The sequence below is a fragment of the Zalophus californianus genome, chromosome 1 (genome assembly GCF_009762305.2).
Source record: "Zalophus californianus isolate mZalCal1 chromosome 1, mZalCal1.pri.v2, whole genome shotgun sequence".
Classification (NCBI taxonomy): domain Eukaryota; kingdom Metazoa; phylum Chordata; class Mammalia; order Carnivora; family Otariidae; genus Zalophus; species Zalophus californianus.
The window spans coordinates 92,308,079-92,328,777 of record NC_045595.1 but is presented as its reverse complement, the minus strand read 5'-3'; the positions used below and the strand labels follow the sequence as shown (position 1 = coordinate 92,328,777).

At 37.3% G+C, this 20,699-nt stretch overlaps 1 protein-coding gene across 11 annotated transcripts in view; it reads right to left on the bottom strand.

The window, feature by feature from the left end:
- Positions 1-20,699, bottom strand: part of PPP2R3A (protein phosphatase 2 regulatory subunit B''alpha) — a 214,392-nt gene that overhangs the window by 73,026 nt on the left and 120,667 nt on the right. For 10 of the 11 annotated variants that reach the window (XM_027587223.2, XM_027587224.2, XM_027587218.2 and 7 more), the window contains 2 exons: positions 9,904-9,978; positions 1,128-1,214 (listed from right to left, as the gene is read on the bottom strand). In XM_027587223.2, coding sequence (XP_027443024.1) covers positions 1,128-1,214; positions 9,904-9,978 — 162 coding nt within the window. The remainder of the gene's footprint in view (positions 1-1,127; positions 1,215-9,903; positions 9,979-20,699) is intronic. The other variant, XM_027587222.2, reaches the window with a different exon arrangement.

Here is a 20,699-nt window from a genome sequence, read left to right as displayed (position 1 = left end):
TAATCAGGCATGAAGATTACCTCGGTAAAAGGCTCCCACTAGTGGTCACTACTTTCTCTCTTATTTGGTAAAATAAAAAAAATAATTGAATGGAATGTATGCTTTCGTAAAAGGACTTTTTAGTATTTTTCTCCACTCCAGTAGAGCTGGATAAAGAGTTGTTGCTGAAAGGATCAAGTTGAAACCCCTCCATTCCTTTCACAAGGCCTTTCCACACCCAGCTCATCTCACCCCTCAGGCTGTATCACTGGTCACTCTGCAGAGCCACTGGCCACTTTATTTTTATTTTTTTTAAAGATTTTATTTATTTATTTGACAGAGAGAGAGAGACAGCAAGAGAGGGAACACAAGCAGGGGGAGTGGGAGAGGGAGAAGCAGGCTTCCTGCCGAGCAGGGAGCCCGATGTGGGGCTCGATCCCAGGACCCTGGGATCATGACCTGAGCCGAAGGCAGACGCTTAATGATTGAGCCACCCAGGCGCCCCTACCACTGGCCACTTTAGACTGTGGTCTTAGAGTGTAGACACTTTCATGCTTCTGGGCCTTTGCTTATGCTGCTCCTGTTATCTGGAATCCCCTTCTAAATTTTTACTTTGATAAACTTCTGATACCCTCCAAGGTCAAGATCACATGTCAGTCTTTCTGTGAGGCCTTCTCTGCATATTTGTTATCCGTTTTTGTGGAAATTTTCGTCAGGTGTGACTGTGCACTTTTCTTTTCGTCCATGTGCCTTGATATAAAAAAATCCCTCTTATTCTTCTTTGTTCTCCCCAACACATCCCAGGTATCTGGTAAATGCTTAATGACTGAAAGTAGTGAAAGTGCTTTGCATACAATAAGCACTCAAATATTTGTTAAATGAAATAAGAATATTATTTAACTTGTTATTTATTTTTTTACATTTTTTAAAAAAGATTTTATTTATTTACTTGTCAGAGAGAGAGCACAAGCAGGGAGAGCTGCAGGCAGAGGGAGAAGGAGACTCCCCACTGAGCAGGGAGCCCGATGCAGAACTTGATCCCAGGACTCTGGGATTATGACCTGAACTGAAGGCAGAAGCTTAACCCACTGAGCCACCAAGGTGTCCCTCACTTGTTCTTCATATATGAATTCCAATGAGAGACGTACTTGCAAAAAGTTGCTTTTTCTTATCTCTGTTGAAGTTATTTTTCCACTCCAAGATCTGTTGACTGTGTAGAATATTCTCTGAATAACCTGGTTCCAAAAGAAAACAAATCAAATAAAAATACTGAAGATATTTATTACTTCACCAAGGGCCATCTTATGAATGTATCTTGAACCAAGCTATGTTTTGGTTTCCTGATTATGGCAAGTGTAATTTCTTTTTTTTTTTTTTTTTTAAAGATTTTATTTATTTATTTGACAGAGAGAGACACAGCGAGAGAGGGAACACAAGCAGGGGGAATGGGAGAGGGAGAAGCAGGCTTCCCGCCAAGCAGGGAGCCCGATGTGGGGCTCGATCCCAGGACCCTGGGATCATGACCTGAGCCGAAGGCAGACGCTTAATGACTGAGCCACCCAGGCGCCCCGGCAAGTGTAATTTCTAATAAAAACTAACATCATATTTTAAAAATCACATCCATGTCCCCTATAATTCCAAGAACAATAAAAAGATACTCTTTGCTCATATGCCTGCATTTCCCAATTACCTACATGTCACTTTATTTACCTCTCATCTTATACAGTGATGCCTGATTCAAGCATTTATTGGGCTGGATGTTTTGGGAAGGCAAATGAGGTGGGAAATACACACTGGGTTGGCTTAACAATCGGTGGGTCATAGGAATGGCTGCCTGGTATGACTCAAGAGGACATTATTCTGGTTATTGTAGCCTTATTCATTGGACTCTTAAAGACTTCTAGTCTTCCAGACTCTTTCTGGAAACTCAAATACATCTGGGATAACTCATATACTGAGTCCTTACTTGGGCATGAGCAATTTTGTTATTAGCTAGTCTTTAAAGGGTTTAATAACAGATGTAAAACTCTGGAGAAGACCCTGGACAGGATGAGAGAGGAGGGAACGGGTAGCACATGCGTCTGAGATTGATGACATGTGTGTGGTGGTGTAGTGGAGGGTTGGAGAAGGAAGACAAGGCTGCTATCCTGGAGGGAGGAGGCTGTACTGTATTCTTAACAATTTTACCTGGGGTTATGCCTATGCATTTAATTTCTCTTTGACCCACTGGTTTTGTTTTTTTCCTCCAAAAGGAAGCAGTAGTGAGAAGAGCAATTTAAGCAGCTTTCTTAAAAACTATTTTAATTTTTTTTTGTTTCAAGGTTTTATTTAAATTCTAGTTAGTTAACATATAGGGTAATTACTGGTTTCAGGAGCAGAAATTAGTGATTCATCACTTATATATAACACCCAGTGCTCATCACAAGCAGCTTTTTTTGACACTTTGCCTTTGATTTTGACTATCTAATAGAAATCCTGTATCCTTGATGGTTTTATCATGGAAGAGGTTAGATCCTTTTTATTTATTTATTTTTAAGATTTTATTTATTTATTTGAGGAGGGGCAGAGAGAGAGAGAGAGTGAGAAACAGCATGAGAGGCTCGGGGGAGGGTCTGAGGGAGAAGCAGGTTCCCCGCTGAGCCCGGAGCCTGATGTGGGACTCGGTCCCAGGACTCCAGGATCATGACCTGAGCTGAAGGCAGTCACTTAACCAACTGAGCCACCCAGGCGCTCAAGGTTAAAGCCTTTTTAAGTTATTTTAGTACAAGAACATAAAAGGGAAGACATTTGGACATCTATCCATAGAGTAGGCCTAATGAGGGACTAAACCACCATTCCCCTTCTGGATTCCTTAGCAAAGAGAGTGATTCTCAAACAGAGCAGGGAAAAACCAGCCTCAGAATGAAGGCCCAGATTTCTGCTGCCCAGCTTACCTTATCCTATAGCAGTGCTAATTCCTGACCCTTCAGAATCTAGCTCAACTGCTAACTCCACAGGAAGTGTCAGAACAGGGACTGGGGTAGAGCTCTGTCTCATGTGCTCCAACTGTCAAGTGAGTCTCCTTCAGTTCATCTTATATTCTAAACATTGGTGCACCTGACCACCATCACCTCCAAACTCCAAGGTACCAGGTCTTTCTTGACTTGCATCCCAGTGCTTGATATGGTGCCCTGCATATCAGGTGGTTAATAATTGCTTAGTAAATTTTTTATTTGAGGAATAATTGACATATATTATATCAGTTTCTGGTGTAAGACATGATTTGATATTTGTATATATTGCAAAACAATCACTGTAATAAAAGTCTCCTTAACATCTGCCACCATACATAGTTATGGAATGTTTTTCTTGTGATAAGAACTTTTAAGATTTACTCTTAGCAACTTTCAAATATGCAATATGTTTGTATTACTATATTATATATAGCATTAATTATACACAGTATATATAGTATTAACTACAGTCACCATGTTCTCCTTTACATCCCCATGACTTAACTTATTCTATAACTGGAAGTTTGTACCTTTTGACTCCCTCTTCACCCATTTTGCCTATACCCAGGCCCTGCCTCTGGCAATCACCAATCTGTTTTCTTTATGTACGAGCCTTTTTTTTTTTTTTTTTAGACTCCACCTCCGAGAGAGCTCATATAGTATTTGTCTCTGAGGTCTGACTTACTTCATTTAGCATAATGTCTTCAAAGTCGATCAGTGTTGTTGCAAATGGCAAGATTTCATGGCCTAGGGGTACCAACGCCCAGCCACGTGCAGTTGAAAATCTACATATAACTTGACTCCCCCCAAATTTAATAATATCTAATTATCTAATAGCTTACTGTTGACTGGAAACCCTACCAATTATGTAAACAGTTGATTAACATATATTTCGTATGTTATATATGTACTATATACTGTATACTGTATTCTCACAATAAAGCTAGAGAAAAAATATTAAGAAAATCATAAGGAAGAGAAAGTTTATTTACAGTGCTATAAAAAAATCTGCATAAGTGGCCCATGTAGTTCAAACCCATGTTGTACAAGGGTCAACTGTATGTATATACCACATCTTTATCTATTCATTCATTTATGGGCACTTAGGTTGTTTCCATATTTTGGCTACTGCTAATAATGCTGCAATGAACACAGGGCGCACTGATCTTTTTAAGTTAATATTTTTGTTTTCTTTAGATAAATACCCTGCAGTGGAATTGCTGGATCATATGGTGGTTGTATTTTTAATTTTTGAGGAACCTCATATTGTTTCCCATAGTGGCTGCACCAATTTATATTCCCACCAATAGTGCACAGGAGTTCCTTTTTTTTCTACATCCTCCCTAACACTTGTTATTTTCTCGTCTTTTTGTTATTGCCATTCTGACTGGTGTGAGGTGATATCTCACTGCAGTTTTGATTTGCATTTTGCTGATGATGAGTGATGTTGAGCAACTTTTTATGTACCTGTTGGCCAACTGTATGTCTTCCTTAGAAAATTGCTTCATAAATTAAAGAGATTTGACACTTGTTAACAAAAACTTTCATGCTTTACCTGTGATAAGAGACATATGGGTTGGAATCATAGCTAGTTGAATAACTCTCTTCAGAGTTGAAAATAAAGAAAGGTCTCTAATTAGTATTTCACATAAATCAGTACTATTCTCTATGATTTACAGATAGCATATAAAATGTACAGAAAACATAAAACAGAGAGGGCTAACTATATTCAAGATTATTGTAAAAGATACTATGAATTTAGTAATTTTTACTCTTGAGGGAAAAATAAGATTAGAGTGTACATGTGACCATGATCTGAATGGCTGACTATCTGGTGGAAGAAGTGGCCGACTTGTTCTGTGTTGCACCAGAAAGCAGAACTAAAATTATTGGATAGATAGTGCATTAGGTTTGAGCAGGGACTAGCTGGTGTCTAATTTCTCCGTTGGCTCTAATCACTCAGACTCTGAGGTGCTTCAGGGCAGAGAATGTGTCCTACTTGACAGTGTATTCTTTTTTTTTTAATTTAAATCCAATTAATTAACATATAATGTATTATTGGTTTCAGATTTTTAAAATTTTATTTTTAAAATTTAAAGGCAATTAATTAACATAGGGTGTATTATTGGTTTCAGAGGTAGAGGTCAGTGATTCATCAGTCTTATATAACACCCAGTGCTCATCAGATCACGTGCCCTCCTTAATCAACAGTGTATTCTTAACACTAGCTTTGCAGAAGTTCATATAAAAAAGATGGAGGATTTTAAGTACAGAAATTACATATACGAAAACAAACGGTAAGAATACCATTTATCATAGTTCCATGGCTCCTCTCTCAAGTAAAAGTCAATTTCAAAACATATTATTACACCAAAATTTTCTATGTTGAACATGATTAAATTTTTATCCTTATTATTTGATTTTGAATATAAATTTATCTAAAGTCTAAGTTTCCTATTTTATTTTCCTATTTTATATTTATATATTCAAATATTTTATATTATTTATGAAGGTACCGTGTTACACTTAAAATGATAAAGCTTTAATCTGTATTTATTTTTGCTTATTTTGTTAATCATTTTTTGTGTTTTTCTTTGATAGAATTTTTAAAATTCACAAATGTTTTGACTGTTAAGCGTTTTCCACTTTTAGCCTCTGCTAACTTACTTATCTAATAATATGAAAAAAAGTACTTGTAGTCTGTTTTTCCATAGCCTAAATCTCTTTATTCAGTAGCCCCACTTCATCAGAACATTTATTGGTTTCCACATTACTGATTCAGCATTTTAGCTCATTGAGGTACGGCCACCATCTAGTGGTGAGAACATGTAGCTGCTTGGTTCTACATCTACCCTTGTTTCCTCCCCCCCAATTTTGTTCTACCACTTTTAGGTAAATAAAAAAGAAATTAATCACAGTTTTTAAAATAATAAAAAAAAATTAAGAATTAGTAATGGTAAGAATAATTGTTTACTACCAGTGAGTGGAACAAAATTTGACAATTTTTTACCGAGGGATCTCTGGTCAACTTGATAGTTTGAATTTTAAATCAGTTTCCTTTCTTTTTCCTTATATCTATTGAACTGGAAACCTCTAATTCACAAGTGTAGGTCACCAGAAATGTGAGCAAGTGTTTGGTAGCTCTGTCAGACAGGTTTTGACAAGTGGATTGGAGGTGGACACAAAAATAACAGATTGCTCATTGTAGGTAATTTATGCAGATGAGTATTCAAAGGCTGGAAGCATGGTTCTTCTACCTGGCAGGGAATGGTGAAAAGATCCTTGAGCCACTCTGGTTAATACAGCTCTGAAGAGTATTTCTCCGTGGTCATCTGCAGAATTTGGACTTAAAAAAAAAAAATCTAATATAAATTTCCTCCTTTCTCTATCAAGAGGTTTGGAGGAAAAGTCAAGCTGTTAGTGATGAGCAGTCTCCACCACAGTTTAGTCATCTCAGGAAATATCAGTACCTTGTCCTAACAATTAAATTCCTGGCATTTCAGCCTAAAGTGATGGCTTCGGGCCAATCAAGACACTGAATCTATCACTAACACCATCTGAGCAAGCCAGAGAAATGTCTTTGCTGCCAGCACCAGTGTCACAAAGAAGTATTTTCAATCTCGTTTATTTTAAAAACTCACATGAGCACCTCTTTCCTCAAAAGGCAGCATATGCCAGCTAGGATAAGCAGAGTCTTTTATTCACTGGCAACTTCTCTGCACGGCATGCAAAACTGCAAACTCAAGGGCTATAATTTGCTAGTATTTCCAATTTTCATTTTCATTCAGTATCAAAAGACTTATTTCTTAAAGGAGAATATGGAGTAAATTTTGGTGTATTCTCTTATTTGGGTAGTGATATTCTTTTTGCTGTGTGCATAGTTGGTGCTCTGTCTTTCCAGCCTGAAAATAGCTGACAAAATAATTAAATAAACAAATGGAAAGTCTTTTCCTATAGCATAGGTTTTTCAGTGATAAATAGAAAATAAAAGTTGCCCAACTTTTCACTATATGAGTGCCACACTAAAACTAATATTTGAGCCATACTTTGTGTCAGCAGTTTTTTCCAACTAGACAGAGTGAAAATACTGAATAACTCTAGCATGCAAACAAAAAAAATATATTAATTGTTTTTTACTACATGCCACTGAGATTATATAACATTCAATAGGGTCAAATGACAAATTAATTTCGCTTTTTCTGAGATATTTATCTTTAATTCTGAGGCTGATCTAAGTTTCTAAGAAACAGTGTGACCTTATCAGTTTTTGCTCTGAACAGGATAGAGAATGATGCCTCTGTCATTCACTTTTATGCCATTAACAACATTCATTAATTTCACACTAGAAAACTTATTTTGATTTGTTCTAGAAAAACTCACTGTACTCTGAAGTAATGCACAAGTTCCAATGATTTCATACCATTATTTGGCCAGATTTCACAACAGAAAAGGCAGTCCTTTAATAAAATTCTGTTTCCAGATATTCATTTGATACTTTTTATTTGCACTTTCCTTTTTCAGACGGTACTATGAGGTTATCACAATAGGTACACTTATCTTAGTACACAGAGATTCACATTCTGTATTCTCAATGGGATCTTGTTTACTATTTATGTTATGATGCTGTTTTGAATTGCCCTATTATCATTATTCCATTGCAAGTATTTTACAGTTTAGTAATTATTTCTGAGTAATGGATTTATTTTTGTGAATTGGGGATAAAGCAGAATAACAAGAGAGTGTACATTTTAAAAATATAGATAATATGCAAATGCCATGAAAATGTATCAGCAGAGATAATTAATGATATCCTGTTAATTGACCAATTTAGTTCTCTTTGTTTAATGATTAACATAGCAGAATTTCTAGGAAAATGTGAATTACATGTCAACAAAATTGTTTCATGGCTTTTCACTCTGAAATTATAAATTCCTGGGGACCATTTGCTAGATGACACAGACCATCATGGGTCCATGGTACTTCAACAAATGCCAAACTAGAAAGTGTAGAGAAAGAAAATTTATCTCTATTTTATAATTCTGTTTATTTAACATTTTTTCTAAGAATAAATTCCAATAAAAAGTTCCTCTATAGAGAGTATTTTCCGAATTGGTAGAAGGTTGGGCTGGATTATCTCTAAGGTCTTTCCTAGCTCTTAAGATTTTCCATTATGCTATTAGCATGCCCTGAGTTTATAGAACAGTCAACAATCAGAACGCAATAATTCCCTATGGAATTGAAGCCACAGTTAATGTGTAGAATTCTTAAGCATGAATAATTTCACTTATTTATTCAATAAATACAGTATACCCAATATGTGCTAGGCACTATTCCAGGTATTGGAGATACTGTAGTGAAAAATATAGACAAACTCCACTGCTCCAGTGGAGTTTCTATCATAGAGAAGGAGAAGTTAAAATTTAAAATATTAGATGATGTAAGAGCTGAGAAGAAAAATAAAGCAGAACAAATGAATAGAGGGTACAAGAGGGAGGAGAAGGGTGAAGAAGGCAAAGGGTGTTCAGGGAAGGCCTTACTAATAAGGAATATCTGAGTTGGATGAAGTAAATAAAGGAGGAAGTCATGTGGAAATCTGTAGAAAGAGCATTTCAGGCAGAGAAAAGAAGAAGTGAAAAGCACCTGAGGCAGAAGTGGAGGTGGTGTGTTCCAGGAACAGTGAGAATGCAGTCGTGATAAAGCACAGTAAGTGAGGAGCAGGGTAACGGGAGAGAAGAGAGCACAGAGGTTGTAAGGGGGCGTGTGTGTGTTGGGGGGGATTGTGGGGAGTCTTAGCAAGGACTTTGGCTTTTCCTCTGAGTGAGACGGAAACCACTGGAGGGTTTGAACAGAGGAGTGACTTGATCTGACTTACATTTTCAAAGGATTACTCTGCTTTGTGGAGACTACACTGTAGGCAATGAAGGTGTAAGCAGGGAGACCAGTTCGAAGTAATCCAAGTGAGAAACCACGGTGACTGCACCAGGGTGACTGTGGTGGCGGTAATTGAGTACAGTGGTGTGGTTAACAGGCAAAAATCACTTCTGAGATAGTCTTAGAAGACAGTGACACCTTCTGGCTCAAAGAAAGACTTACAAGGTTTTACAACAGAAGAGAGCCAATGTAAAAGCCAAGAATGAAGTTCTGAAAGGAGAAAAAGAATGGGAGTATTCTGTAACTTGACAGAACCTAATAAATTCATGGCCAACAAAAAGTACCCTAAGAATGAGAGCGTTTTCCTCAGAGGTGACTGCCCTGTAATCTTACTGGGGGATTGTGCACCAGACGCAAGGGCTAACTCACTTGACTGTGGCTGTGATGGAGGGGTTTGTCCTAGGGGGCTCATCTTTGGAATTTCTCCAAAGATAATGTGGGAGCTAGGGCAAAGAATGCTGGACATGGCTGCAATGTGCACTGCAGGTTGGTGTGCTCTGACTCATCATTCATGCCTTACCTGCGACTCGTCAAATGAGGCCATGCATGAGAAACAGGGAATGGAAGCACCTCACAAAATGGGAGATTGAGATTATGCTATGTTAAATTCTTATGTGATTTGTTTTCTGATTATATGTAAGCTATTTCTCATTATCATTTCCAGTTCTAAATTTGAGACACATCTTTTTCTGGAAAAGGCTTTTGAAAATTCTTTTCAGTATTATTTGTAAATGCTCAGTATCAACTGGGTATCAATATTAAAAACAAAGCAAAAAGTGTACCTCCTAAGACCAAACAGAATGAAAATATTACTCTAATTCTGTATACACTGGTAGTTATAAGAAGGAAAGTAGATATCAATAACTAATGCAATTTTATTTTACCTTCCTCCCACTTAAAATAATCATCATAGCCCAGGTTATCTTTTGCATAAAGATCTGAAAGCCTGGACAAAGGAGACTTATAGATCTATATTAAGGAAAAAGAAGACTCAGCCTACCGTGGTGATATAGCGGGAGTGGAATTCTGGAGCATCTTTCAGGAACGTGAGGCCAGGGTGTGTATCCACCACATCCTGAAGAAGATTAAAACCAAAACTAAATTAACAAACATACCAAAGAGCAAAATAAAAAAACTAACACGCCAACAAAGTTTTTCCTTCCTGTAGAATAAGTAGCTAGTTGAGCAAACCTGCAATTTTTAGAATACTGAACAATGCACTTAAAATTTAACACTTTATTACATTCAAATTTTATTACAAGCATACTTATGTGTGCTTTTTGATATGCTAGTATACTTTAATAAAGCATTAATTAAAATTTTAATTTAGCTGGCGCCTGGGTGGCTCAGTCGGTTAAGCATCTGCATTCGGCTCAGGTCATGATCCCAGGGTCCTGGGATCATGCCACATTGGGCTCCTGGCTCAGCAGGGAGCCTGCTTCTCCCTCTCCCTCTGCCTCTCCCCCTGCTCATGCTCTCTCTCTCTGTATCTCTGTGTATCAAATGAATAAATAAAATATTTTAAAAAATGCTTTAAATTCAATTTAGTTAACATATAGTGTATTATTAGTTTCAGGGGTAGAATTTAGTGATTCATCAGTTGCATATAACACCCAGTGCTCATTACATCAAGTGTCCTCCTTAATGCCCATCACCCAATTACCCCATCCTCCTATCCGCCTCCCCTTGAGCAACCCTGTTTGTTTCCTATAGTTAAGAGTCTTTTACAGTTTGCCTCCCTGTTTTTATCTTATCTTCCCTTCCCCTATGTTCATCTGTTTTGTTTTCCTTTTTTTTTTTTTTAAAGATTTTATTTATTTATTTGACAGAGACAGCGAGAGAGCACAAGCAGGGGGAGCAGTAGAAGGAGAGGGAGAAGCAGGCTCTCCGCCATGCAGGGAGCCCGATGCAGGGCTTGATCCCAGGACCCTGGGATCATGACCTGAGTCGAATGCAGACGTTTAACCATCTGAGCCACTCAGGTGCCCCAACTGTTTTGTTTCTTAAATTCCACATGTGAATGAAATCATATAGTATTTGTCTCTGACTGACTTATTTCACTTAGCATAATACCCTCTAATTCCATCCATGTCATTACAAATGGTAAGATTTCATTCTTTTTGATGGCTGAGTAGCATTCCACTGTGTGTGTGTGTGTGTGTGTGTGTGTGTGTGTGTGTGTGTGTGTGTGTGTGTGTGTGTGTGTGTGTGTGTGTGTGTGTACCACTTCTTCCTTATCTGTCAATGGACATCTGAGCTCTTTCCATATTTTGGCTACTGTGGACGTTGCTGCTATAAACATCGGGGTGCATGTACCCCTTTGAATCGGTATTTTTGTATCCTTTGGGTAAATACCTAGTAGTGCAATTGCTGGGTCGCAGGGTAGCTCTATTTTTAACTTTTTGAGGAACCTCCATACGTTTTCCAGAGTGGTTGCACTAGCTTGCATTCCCACCAACAGTGTAAGAGGGTTGCCCTTTCTCCGCATCCTCACCAACATCGGTTGCTTCCTGAGTTGTTAGTTTTCGCCATTTTGATCAGTATGAGGTGGTATCTCATTGTGGTTTTGATTTGTATTTCTCTGATGAGGAGTGATGTTGAGCATTTTTCCATGTGTCTGTTGGCCATTTGTATGTCTTCTTTGGAGAAATGTCTGTTTACGTCTTCTGCCCCTTTCTTGACTGGATTTTCTGTTTCTTGGGTGTTGTATTTGGTAAGTTTTTTATAGATTTTGGATACTAGCCCTTTATCTGATAAGTCATTTGCAAATATCTTCTCCCATTCCACAGGTTGCCTTTTGTTGATGCATTTAGTTCTTGTGCCTCACTGGTCTCTCCCAATCTTCAATAGTTACTTAGTCTTGTATTTCATAATCATGAAATACGCCTTTTTTTTTTTTTTTTTTGAGAGAGAGAGCATCAGTGGGGAGAGGGAGAGAGAGAATCCCAAGCAGGCTTCATGCTCAGCATGGAGCCTGATGCGAGGCTTGATCTCATGGCTTTGACATCATGACCTCAGCCGAAATCAAGAGTCAGATAACTTAACCAACTGAGCACCTAGGCACACCTCATGATTTTGACACTCTTAATGAGTTCTAGTCAGTTATTCTGTAGACTGTCTCTCAACATGGTTTTGTCTGATGTTTTCTCATGATTAGATTAAGATTATACATTTTTGGCAGGTATACCACATAAGTGGTATTGTGTGCTTTACAGTCATATAAGAGTATGTGATATCAGTATGTCTTTTATCTTGTAGAGTTAACTTTGATCACGCTTGGCTGAAATGGTGACTTCTGGGTTCACCACCATATAGTTATTATTCTCCCTTAATAATTAATAAATATTGTGGAGGGGGGATATACTTTGAAACTCTGCAAATTTTTGCCCACAGATTTCAGCATTTTTTAAAATAAAGATTTTATTTATTTGAGAGTGAGAGAGGTATCACAAGCAGGGGGGAAGGGCAGAGAAAGAGGGAGAAGCAGATGCCCCACTTAGCAGGGAGCCTGATGCTGGGCTCCATCCCAGGACCCTGAGATCATGACCTGAACGAAGGCAGACACTTAACTGACTGAGCCACCCAGGCGCCCCTGATTTCAGCAGTCATTTGTGGAACCTGACTGTGATATTTATACTGTGGTGCTTATCTAATAGTGATTTTGTATTTCTCTCATTCTTTCTACATTTAATAACTGGAATTCTTCTGTAAGGAAGAGCTGTTCCTCCTCTCTCACATATTTATATGTTCAATTCGTATCAGTACAGACTCATGGGTATTTATTTTATTCTAAGGGTTATAATCCAACACTATCATTATTTATTTTGTTGCTCAAATTGATCTTGCTCTGGCCATTGGAACTCTATCAGGTTGGCCTCTGTGTCCTCTTGACATGCCCTATCCTTTTGTGAGCACTTTTGTATTTTCTGGTATCACAAGATGGTACCATCTTATATTTTCATCGTTCCAGCCCTGGAATCTACCTCCCCCACCCCCACAAATAGCCCTGGTTCCTTTATTGGAAATGGTATTTAAAAAACACTTAGAAATCTGGATGCTAGGTGTGCTTATTACCATTAGGGTGTCATTGCTCCTGGACCCTCTTGGCAGGAAGAACTAGGAATACTTGTATGTACAGCAGTCCCCCTTATCTGCAGGGAATATGTTCCAAGACTCCTAGTGGACGCCTGAAATTGCAAACAGTTCTGAACCCTATATATATACAATGTTTTTTCCTAAACATATGATAAAGTTTAATTTATAAATTAGGCACAGTAAGAGATTAACAATAACAATATTAAAATAGAGTAATTACAATATACTATAATAAAAGTTATATGAATGTGATTTCTCTCTCAAAATATTTCGTTGTACTGTACTCACCCTTTTACTTCTTGTGATGATATGAGATGAGAAATGTCTACATGATGAGATGAAGTGAGGTGAATGGAGTAGGCATTGTGAGGTAGCCTTGGGTTACTATTGATCTTCTAATGTTATGTCAGAAGGAGGATCATCTGCTTCTAGACTGCAGTTGACCATGAATAACTGAAACTGCATACACAGGTGGGGGGAACTCCTTTATACTAATCCAAGCATACACATTTTTATTTCTATTTCTATATTTATCTGTACATACTAAAAACTATGTAATCATGTAGAGAATGGATTCTAATACTATACACAAGGTTCAGTCTAAACTTCTCCCTTTCCTTTGTAACTTTAACAGAATCACCAACCTATATCCCATTGAGAAACAAATTTACTAAACAGAGTATAGTATTAGTGTATAGTTCCTTTTGTCTCTGGTCTTACAGTATCCAGTTAAAATAGTACTTTCCAAGGTTACTCAGGTTAGCTCTCTCCTGTTGTTCCTTTATTCTCCTTAATGCAGTTAGAGTACAGTTCAGTTCATTTGTTACTGTTGATTATTTTATTCTGAGTTTCTTTCCCACAGGTCCAGGTTGATTTTAATTCATTACTTATTTCTTGGAGGGAGAGTATTTGCACATTATTATGGTTCTAAGAGTCAAAGCTAATGTAGAACTGACATCTTAACAATATTGAGTTCTCCTACCCATAAAGAAGACCTCTCTCTCCATTTATATAAATCTTATTTTAAGTTCTCTCAGCAATGTTTTGCTGTACTTTGTGTGCAGGTCTTGCACATCTTTTATCAGATTCATCTGATAAAAGGGGTGGTATTTAATATTCGGGGGTGGTATTATAAATGGTATTTTTCAAATTTCAATTTTGAATTGTTTGTTGCTAGTATATAGAAGAAAATTGATTTTGTAGACTAATCATGTTATCTGTAAACTTGCTAAGCATTTAATATTCGGGGGTGGTATTATAAATGGTATTTTTCAAATTTCAATTTTGAATTGTTTGTTGCTAGTATATAGAAGAAAATTGATTTTGTAGACTAATCATGTTATCTGTAAACTTGCTAAGCTCACTTATTAAATACAGCTTTAGCAGCATCTCATGAATTTTGACATGCTGTGTTTTCACTTTCATTCAGTTCAAGATATTTCTTAATTTTCCTTTTGACTTCTCTGACTCATGGGTTATTTAAAAGTGTTATTTAGTTATCAAATACTTGAAAAATTTTCAGAGATCTTTTATTATTTCTACTTTAATTCCATTCAAGTCAAAGAGATACTTTAAGAGCTAACTTTTAAATTTTTATTGAGATTTTCTATGGCCCAGAATATGGTCTATCTTGGTAAATATTCTGTGTACATGTTAAAGGAATGTGTATTCTACTGTTGTTTGATAAAGTGTAATATAAATGTCAATTCGGTCAAGTTGGTTGATAGTGTTGTTCAAGTGTTCTACATCCTTACTGATCTTTTCTCAACTTGTTCATTATTGAGAACAGCACATGGAAATCTACAATTATGACTTGAATGTATCCTTGAAGTTCTATCAGATTTTGCTTCACACATTTTGAAAGTCTGTTACAAGGTGCACAAACATTTGGAATTGTCATGTTATGGGTGCCTGGGTGGCTCAGTCGGTTAAGCATCTGCCTTCGGCTCAGGTCATGATCCTGGAGTCCCAGGATCGAGTCCGGCATCGGGCTCCCTGCTCAGCAGGGAGTCTGCTTCTCCCTCTGACCCTCTTCCCTCTTGTGCTTTCTATCTCTCATTCTCTCTCTCTCAAATAAAATCTTTAAAAAAAATTGTCATGTTATTATATTCTTTTTTTTTTTAAGACTTTATTTATTTGACAGAGAGACAGCGAGAGAGAGAACAGAAACAGGGGGAGTCGGAGAGGGAGAAGCAGGCCTCCTGCCGAGCAGGGAGCCCGATGCGGGACTTGATCCCGGGACTCCAGGATCATGACCTGAGCTGAAGGCAGTCACTTAACTGACTGAGCCACCCAGGCGCCCCATGTTGTTATATTCTTTATGAATTGTTATATTCTTGATGAATTGATCCCTTTATCATTTTTGTTACATTCTTCATGAATTGTTATATTCTTGATGAACTGACCCCTTTATCTTTACCTAGCAATATTATGTGCTTTAAAAACTACTTTGTCTGATATTAATATAGCCACCCAGTTTTCTTTTCTTTTTGCAGCAAAAAACCCCATATAACATAAAATTCATCCAACAATTTCTGAGTGTACAGTAAAATACTGTCAACAACTTGCACACTGTTGTACAACAGACCCCTCCCACCCCAATCCCGAATGATCGAAACTCCCTTCCCACCAAACAACAACTCCCCATACAACCTCCCCCCAGGCTCTGGCAACTGCCTCTCTTCTTCCTAGGAGTTTGACTACTTTAGATACTTCATATAAGTGGAATAGTACAGTATCTGTCTTTTTGTGACTGGCTTATTTCACTTAGCATAATGTCCTCAAAGTTTATCCATGTTGTTGCATGTAACAGAGTTTCCTTTTGTTTTAAAGGCAGAATAATATTCCATTATATGTATATACCACATTTTCTTTATCTGTCCATCTACTGATGGACATTTAGGTTGCTTTTACTTCTTGGCTATTGTGAATAATGTTCAATGAACATGGGAATACAAATATCTCTTTGAGATTGTTTTCCATTCTTCTGGATATATACCCCACAGTAGTATTGCTGGGTCATATGGTAGCTCTATTTTAAATTTTTTGAGGAACTTCCATACCATTTTCCATAGAAGTTATACCCTTTTACATTCCAGCCATCAGTGTGTAAACGTTCCAATTTCTCCACATCCTCACCAACACTTCTTTTTTTTAAACAGTATCCATTCTAACAGGTGTGAGGTGGTATTTCACTGTGACTTGATTTGCATTCCCCTGCTTATTTATTTATTTTTACTGATGTTGAACATCTCCTCATATGCTTGTTAGACATTTCATCTTTGGAGAAATGTCTATTCAAGTCCCTGACCATTTAAAAATCTGGTTATTTTTATTGCTGTTCTTATTGAGTTGTAGTTCTTTATATATTCTAGATATTGACACCTTATCAGGTGTGTTTGCAAGTATTTTTTTCCATTCTATAGACTGCCTTTTACTACGCTCTTTCCTTTGCTGTCCAGAAGTTTTAAAGTTTGATATAGTCCCTTTTGTCTAGTTTTGATTTTGCTGCCTCTGCTTTTTTGGTCGTATCCATTGCCCAAACCAAAGGCCATGACGATTTCCCCCTCTGTTTTCTTCTAGGAATTTTATAGTTTCAGGTCTTCGGATTAGGTCTTTAATCCCTTTTGAGTTCATTTTTGTATATGGTGTGTACAAAATATCCAATTTTCCCAACACCATTTGTTGACGAGACCATCCTTTCCCTACTGTGTAATCTTGGCACCTATGCTGCAAATCACTGGTGTATATATGCAAGAATCTGTAGCTTTGTAATTTACTTGGAAGTTATGATGTGTGAAGCTTCCAGCTTTGTTCTCCTTTCTCAGGACTGTTTTGGCTATTCTAGGCCCTTTGAAATTCCATATGAATTTTATAATTGTTTTTTATATTTCTGCAAAAAACGCCATTGGTATTTTAAACTTTACTGGGGAATAAGCAATATACAAAAAATTGTACGTATTTAATATATACAGATTGATGAATTTGGACATATGTGTATATCCAGGAAACCATCACCACGATTAAGGTAATAACATACTCAGCACCTCCAAGTTTCCTTGTGCCTTTTTTTTTTCTTTGATCTGTTTGTTTGTTTTGGTAAGAATACTTAACATGAGATCTACCCTCTTAACAAATTTTAAGTTGCACAATATAGCACTGTTAACTATATGCACTACATTGTACAACAGATATCTAGAACTTATTTGTCTTATGTAACTAAAACTATATCCATTGAACAACATCTTCATGATTCAACTTATATGAGGTATCCCAAATAGACTCACAGAAGCAGAGAACAGAATGGGGTTGCCAGGGGATGGGAGAAGGGGACCATTTGGATTTTGACAGAACTTGAACTGATCTATATAGACTGTTCTGGGTTGACTGGGCATTTAACAATGTTAAGTCTTTCAATCCATGAACACAATATGTCTTTCCATTTATTTGTAAGAGCTTTCTTTTGATTAGTGTTAGCATGCTGTATCTTTTTTCTTCTTTTACTTTTAATTTATTTGTGTCTTTATAATTAAAGTACATTTCTTTCAGGCAACATATATTTGGGTCTTGCTTTTTTGTCTAATCTTTGCCTTTTGAGAGTATTCACATCACTTATATTTAATGTGTTATTGGTATTGATATGGTTAGGTTTAGGTCTATCATCTTGTTTGTCCCATCCATTCTTTGTTCCCCTTTTTTCTTCCTTTCCTGCCTCCTTTTGAGTTTACTGAGTATTCTTTATAACTTCTATTTTATTTAAACTGTTTTTGGCCTTTTAGCTATAACTGTTATTTCAGTGGTTGTGTCAGAGAGTACAGCACATATCTTTAACTTACTACAACCTATTTCCAAGTAGTATTAGACCACTTCATGGATAATATGTGAACCATACAATAGTATACTTCCATTTTTCTTCTCCTGGCCTTTATGCTATTGTTGTCAAATTGTACTTAGGCATATGTTATAATCATCACAAAACACTGTTGATAGTTTTGTTTAAACAGTTATCTTCTGAAGAGATCCGAATAATAAAAAATTATATACATTTATCCATTTAGTTACCATTTCTGGAGCTTTTCTTTCCTTTATGTAAATTTGTATTTCTATCTGGCATTATTTTCTTCCTTGACTGAACAACTTTCCCCCCAACCCAAACACATTTCTTGTACTGCATTTCTGCTGGTGATATTCTTTCAGCTTTTCTATGTCCAAAAAAATCTTTAATTCACCTTCATTTTTGAAAGATATTTTCACTGGGTATGATGCTCTAAGTTGATAGCCTATTTTCTTTGAGTACTTTAAAGATGTTGCTCCAATGTTTCTGACTTGGACTATTTCCAACATGAAATCTACTGTTATCTTCATCTTTGTTCCACTTTATGAAATGTGACTATTTTCTCTGGCTGCTATTCAAATTTTCTCTTTATTACTGGTTTTGAACAAATTTATTGTGGAGGTGACTTGGTATAGTATTTTTTTGTGTTTCTTGTCTTTGAGCTTATTGATTATCTTGGGTTTGAGCTTATGGTTTTTATCAAATATAGAAAATCCGGGGCTATTATCTCATCAAATAATTTTTCTGTCCCCCTGCAATGCAATTCCAGCACTAACTATCCAGAATTGGTACTGATTTCACAGGTTAGGGGCACAGTCCTTCACAAGACTTGTCTCACTCCAGACACCAGCCATTAACTCCGGGGTTCCTAGGCCATCCACATTTTTGACCAACTGACTATAAATTTGGGGGTTTCCACCGTCCCCTTAGGTTTAACAATTTGCCTGAGAGACCCACAGAAATGAGGCAAGTGCTACATTATGATTACTATTCTATTATAAAGGCTACAAGTCAGGACCAGCCAAACAAGAGATGCAGAGGAAAAAGTGGGAAGGTCTGAGACACAAAGCTTCTATTCTTAGGGCATGGCACCCTCCCAGCTCCTCATTGTGCTTCAGTGTCCAGAGATTTTATTGGGTTTCATTAGGTAGGCATGCTTGATTAAATCACTGTCCATATGACTGAATTCAATTTCCAGGCTCCATCTCCTCCTTGGAGGTCAGGTTGGTAACACCTGGCTGAAAAACCTAACCTCTAATCATGTGGTTGGCCTTTTTGGCACAATAAGTCCCCACTCTGAAACTATCCAGGGACCCACCATTAATGAGTCACCTCGTTAATAAAAACTCAGGCATGGTCCCAGGAGCCTGCTGTGAAAAACAAAGATGTTCTTATCATTTGGGAAATTCTAAGGGTTTAACAGCTCCGTCCTAGGAACTTGGGACAAAGAGGTGACAAATTCTTTATTTTAAATCCCCCCACCTCTCCCATTAGTTTGCTTTAAGTTATGTCCCAAAGCTCATGGATGCTCTTTATATTTTTCTTCCTTTCTTTGTGTCTCCATTTCTCATTTTTTTTTTAAAGATTTTATTTATTTATTCATGAGAGACAGAGATAGAGAGAGAGAGAGAGAGAGGCAGGGGGAGAAGCAGGCTCCCACGGAGCAGGGAGCCTGATGCGGGACTTGATCCCAGGACCCTGGGATCATGACCTGAGCCGAAGGCAGACGCCTAACCATCTGAGCCACCCAGGCGCCCTCCATTTCTCATTTTGGATAGTTTCTATTCTGTCTTCAAATTCACTAGTCATTTCACTTGCAATGTTTAATCTGCTGTTAATCCAATCTGGTGTATTTTGCACCCCAGACACCTTAGTTTTCAGCTCTACGAGTTCAACTTGGGTTTTTTAAAATATATGTCTTCCATGTCTTAACTTTTTGGGTAGATGGAATTCAGCTATGAAAGCTGTTTTAATGTACTCGTCTAATTCTAACATCTGGGTCAGTTTCAACTGATCTTTTTTTTCCGTATTATCTGTTGTATTTTTCTGCTTCTTTGCATGCCTGATGACATCAACTATTACAAATTTCACCTGGTTGAATGCTGGATATTTTTATGTTCTTATAAATATTCTCAAACTTTGTTCTGGAATGCTGTTAAGTCACTTGAAAACCCTTTTATCCTTGTAGGTCTTGCTTTCTAAATTGGTTAGGCAGGACCTAGCAATGCTTAATTTAGGGTTAATTATTCTCCATTACTGAAGCAAGACTCCCAAGAGTACTCCACCCAAAGTCCTGTGCACTATGAAGTTTTCCAGTCTGGCTGGTAGGGACAAATACTATCCCTGGGCCTGTGTGACTGACAGGTACTATACTGCTCCCTCTAATCATGGATAGTACTTTCTTTAGCTTTGGTTACTTTCCCCACATACATCTGTTGATCAGTATTCTGCTGAATACTCGTTGAGGAGTTCTAAAGATGTCTGGAGCTTTCTCGCTGGTACTCTGTCCCAAGTATTCTAGCCACCCTGGTCATCTAGCTCTTCACCTCTGCCTCCTAAAATCAGGGAGTCTGATGGACTCTGCCTGGAGTCCCCATTCCCACACTGTGGCTTGGGAACTCTCCCAAGGCAGTAACCTGAGACAATCATAAGGCTGACCTTGTTTGCTTTCTGTCTCTCAGCAATCACTATCTTTTGTTGCCAGATATCCAGCATCTTGAAAACCACTGTTTTGTATTTCTTGCCTGATTTTTTTTTTTAACTGAAGTATAGCTGACATACACTATTATATTAGTTTCAGGTGTACAGCAGTGATTCAACATTTATATATATTACAAATGACCACAGTAAGTCTAGTTATCATCTGC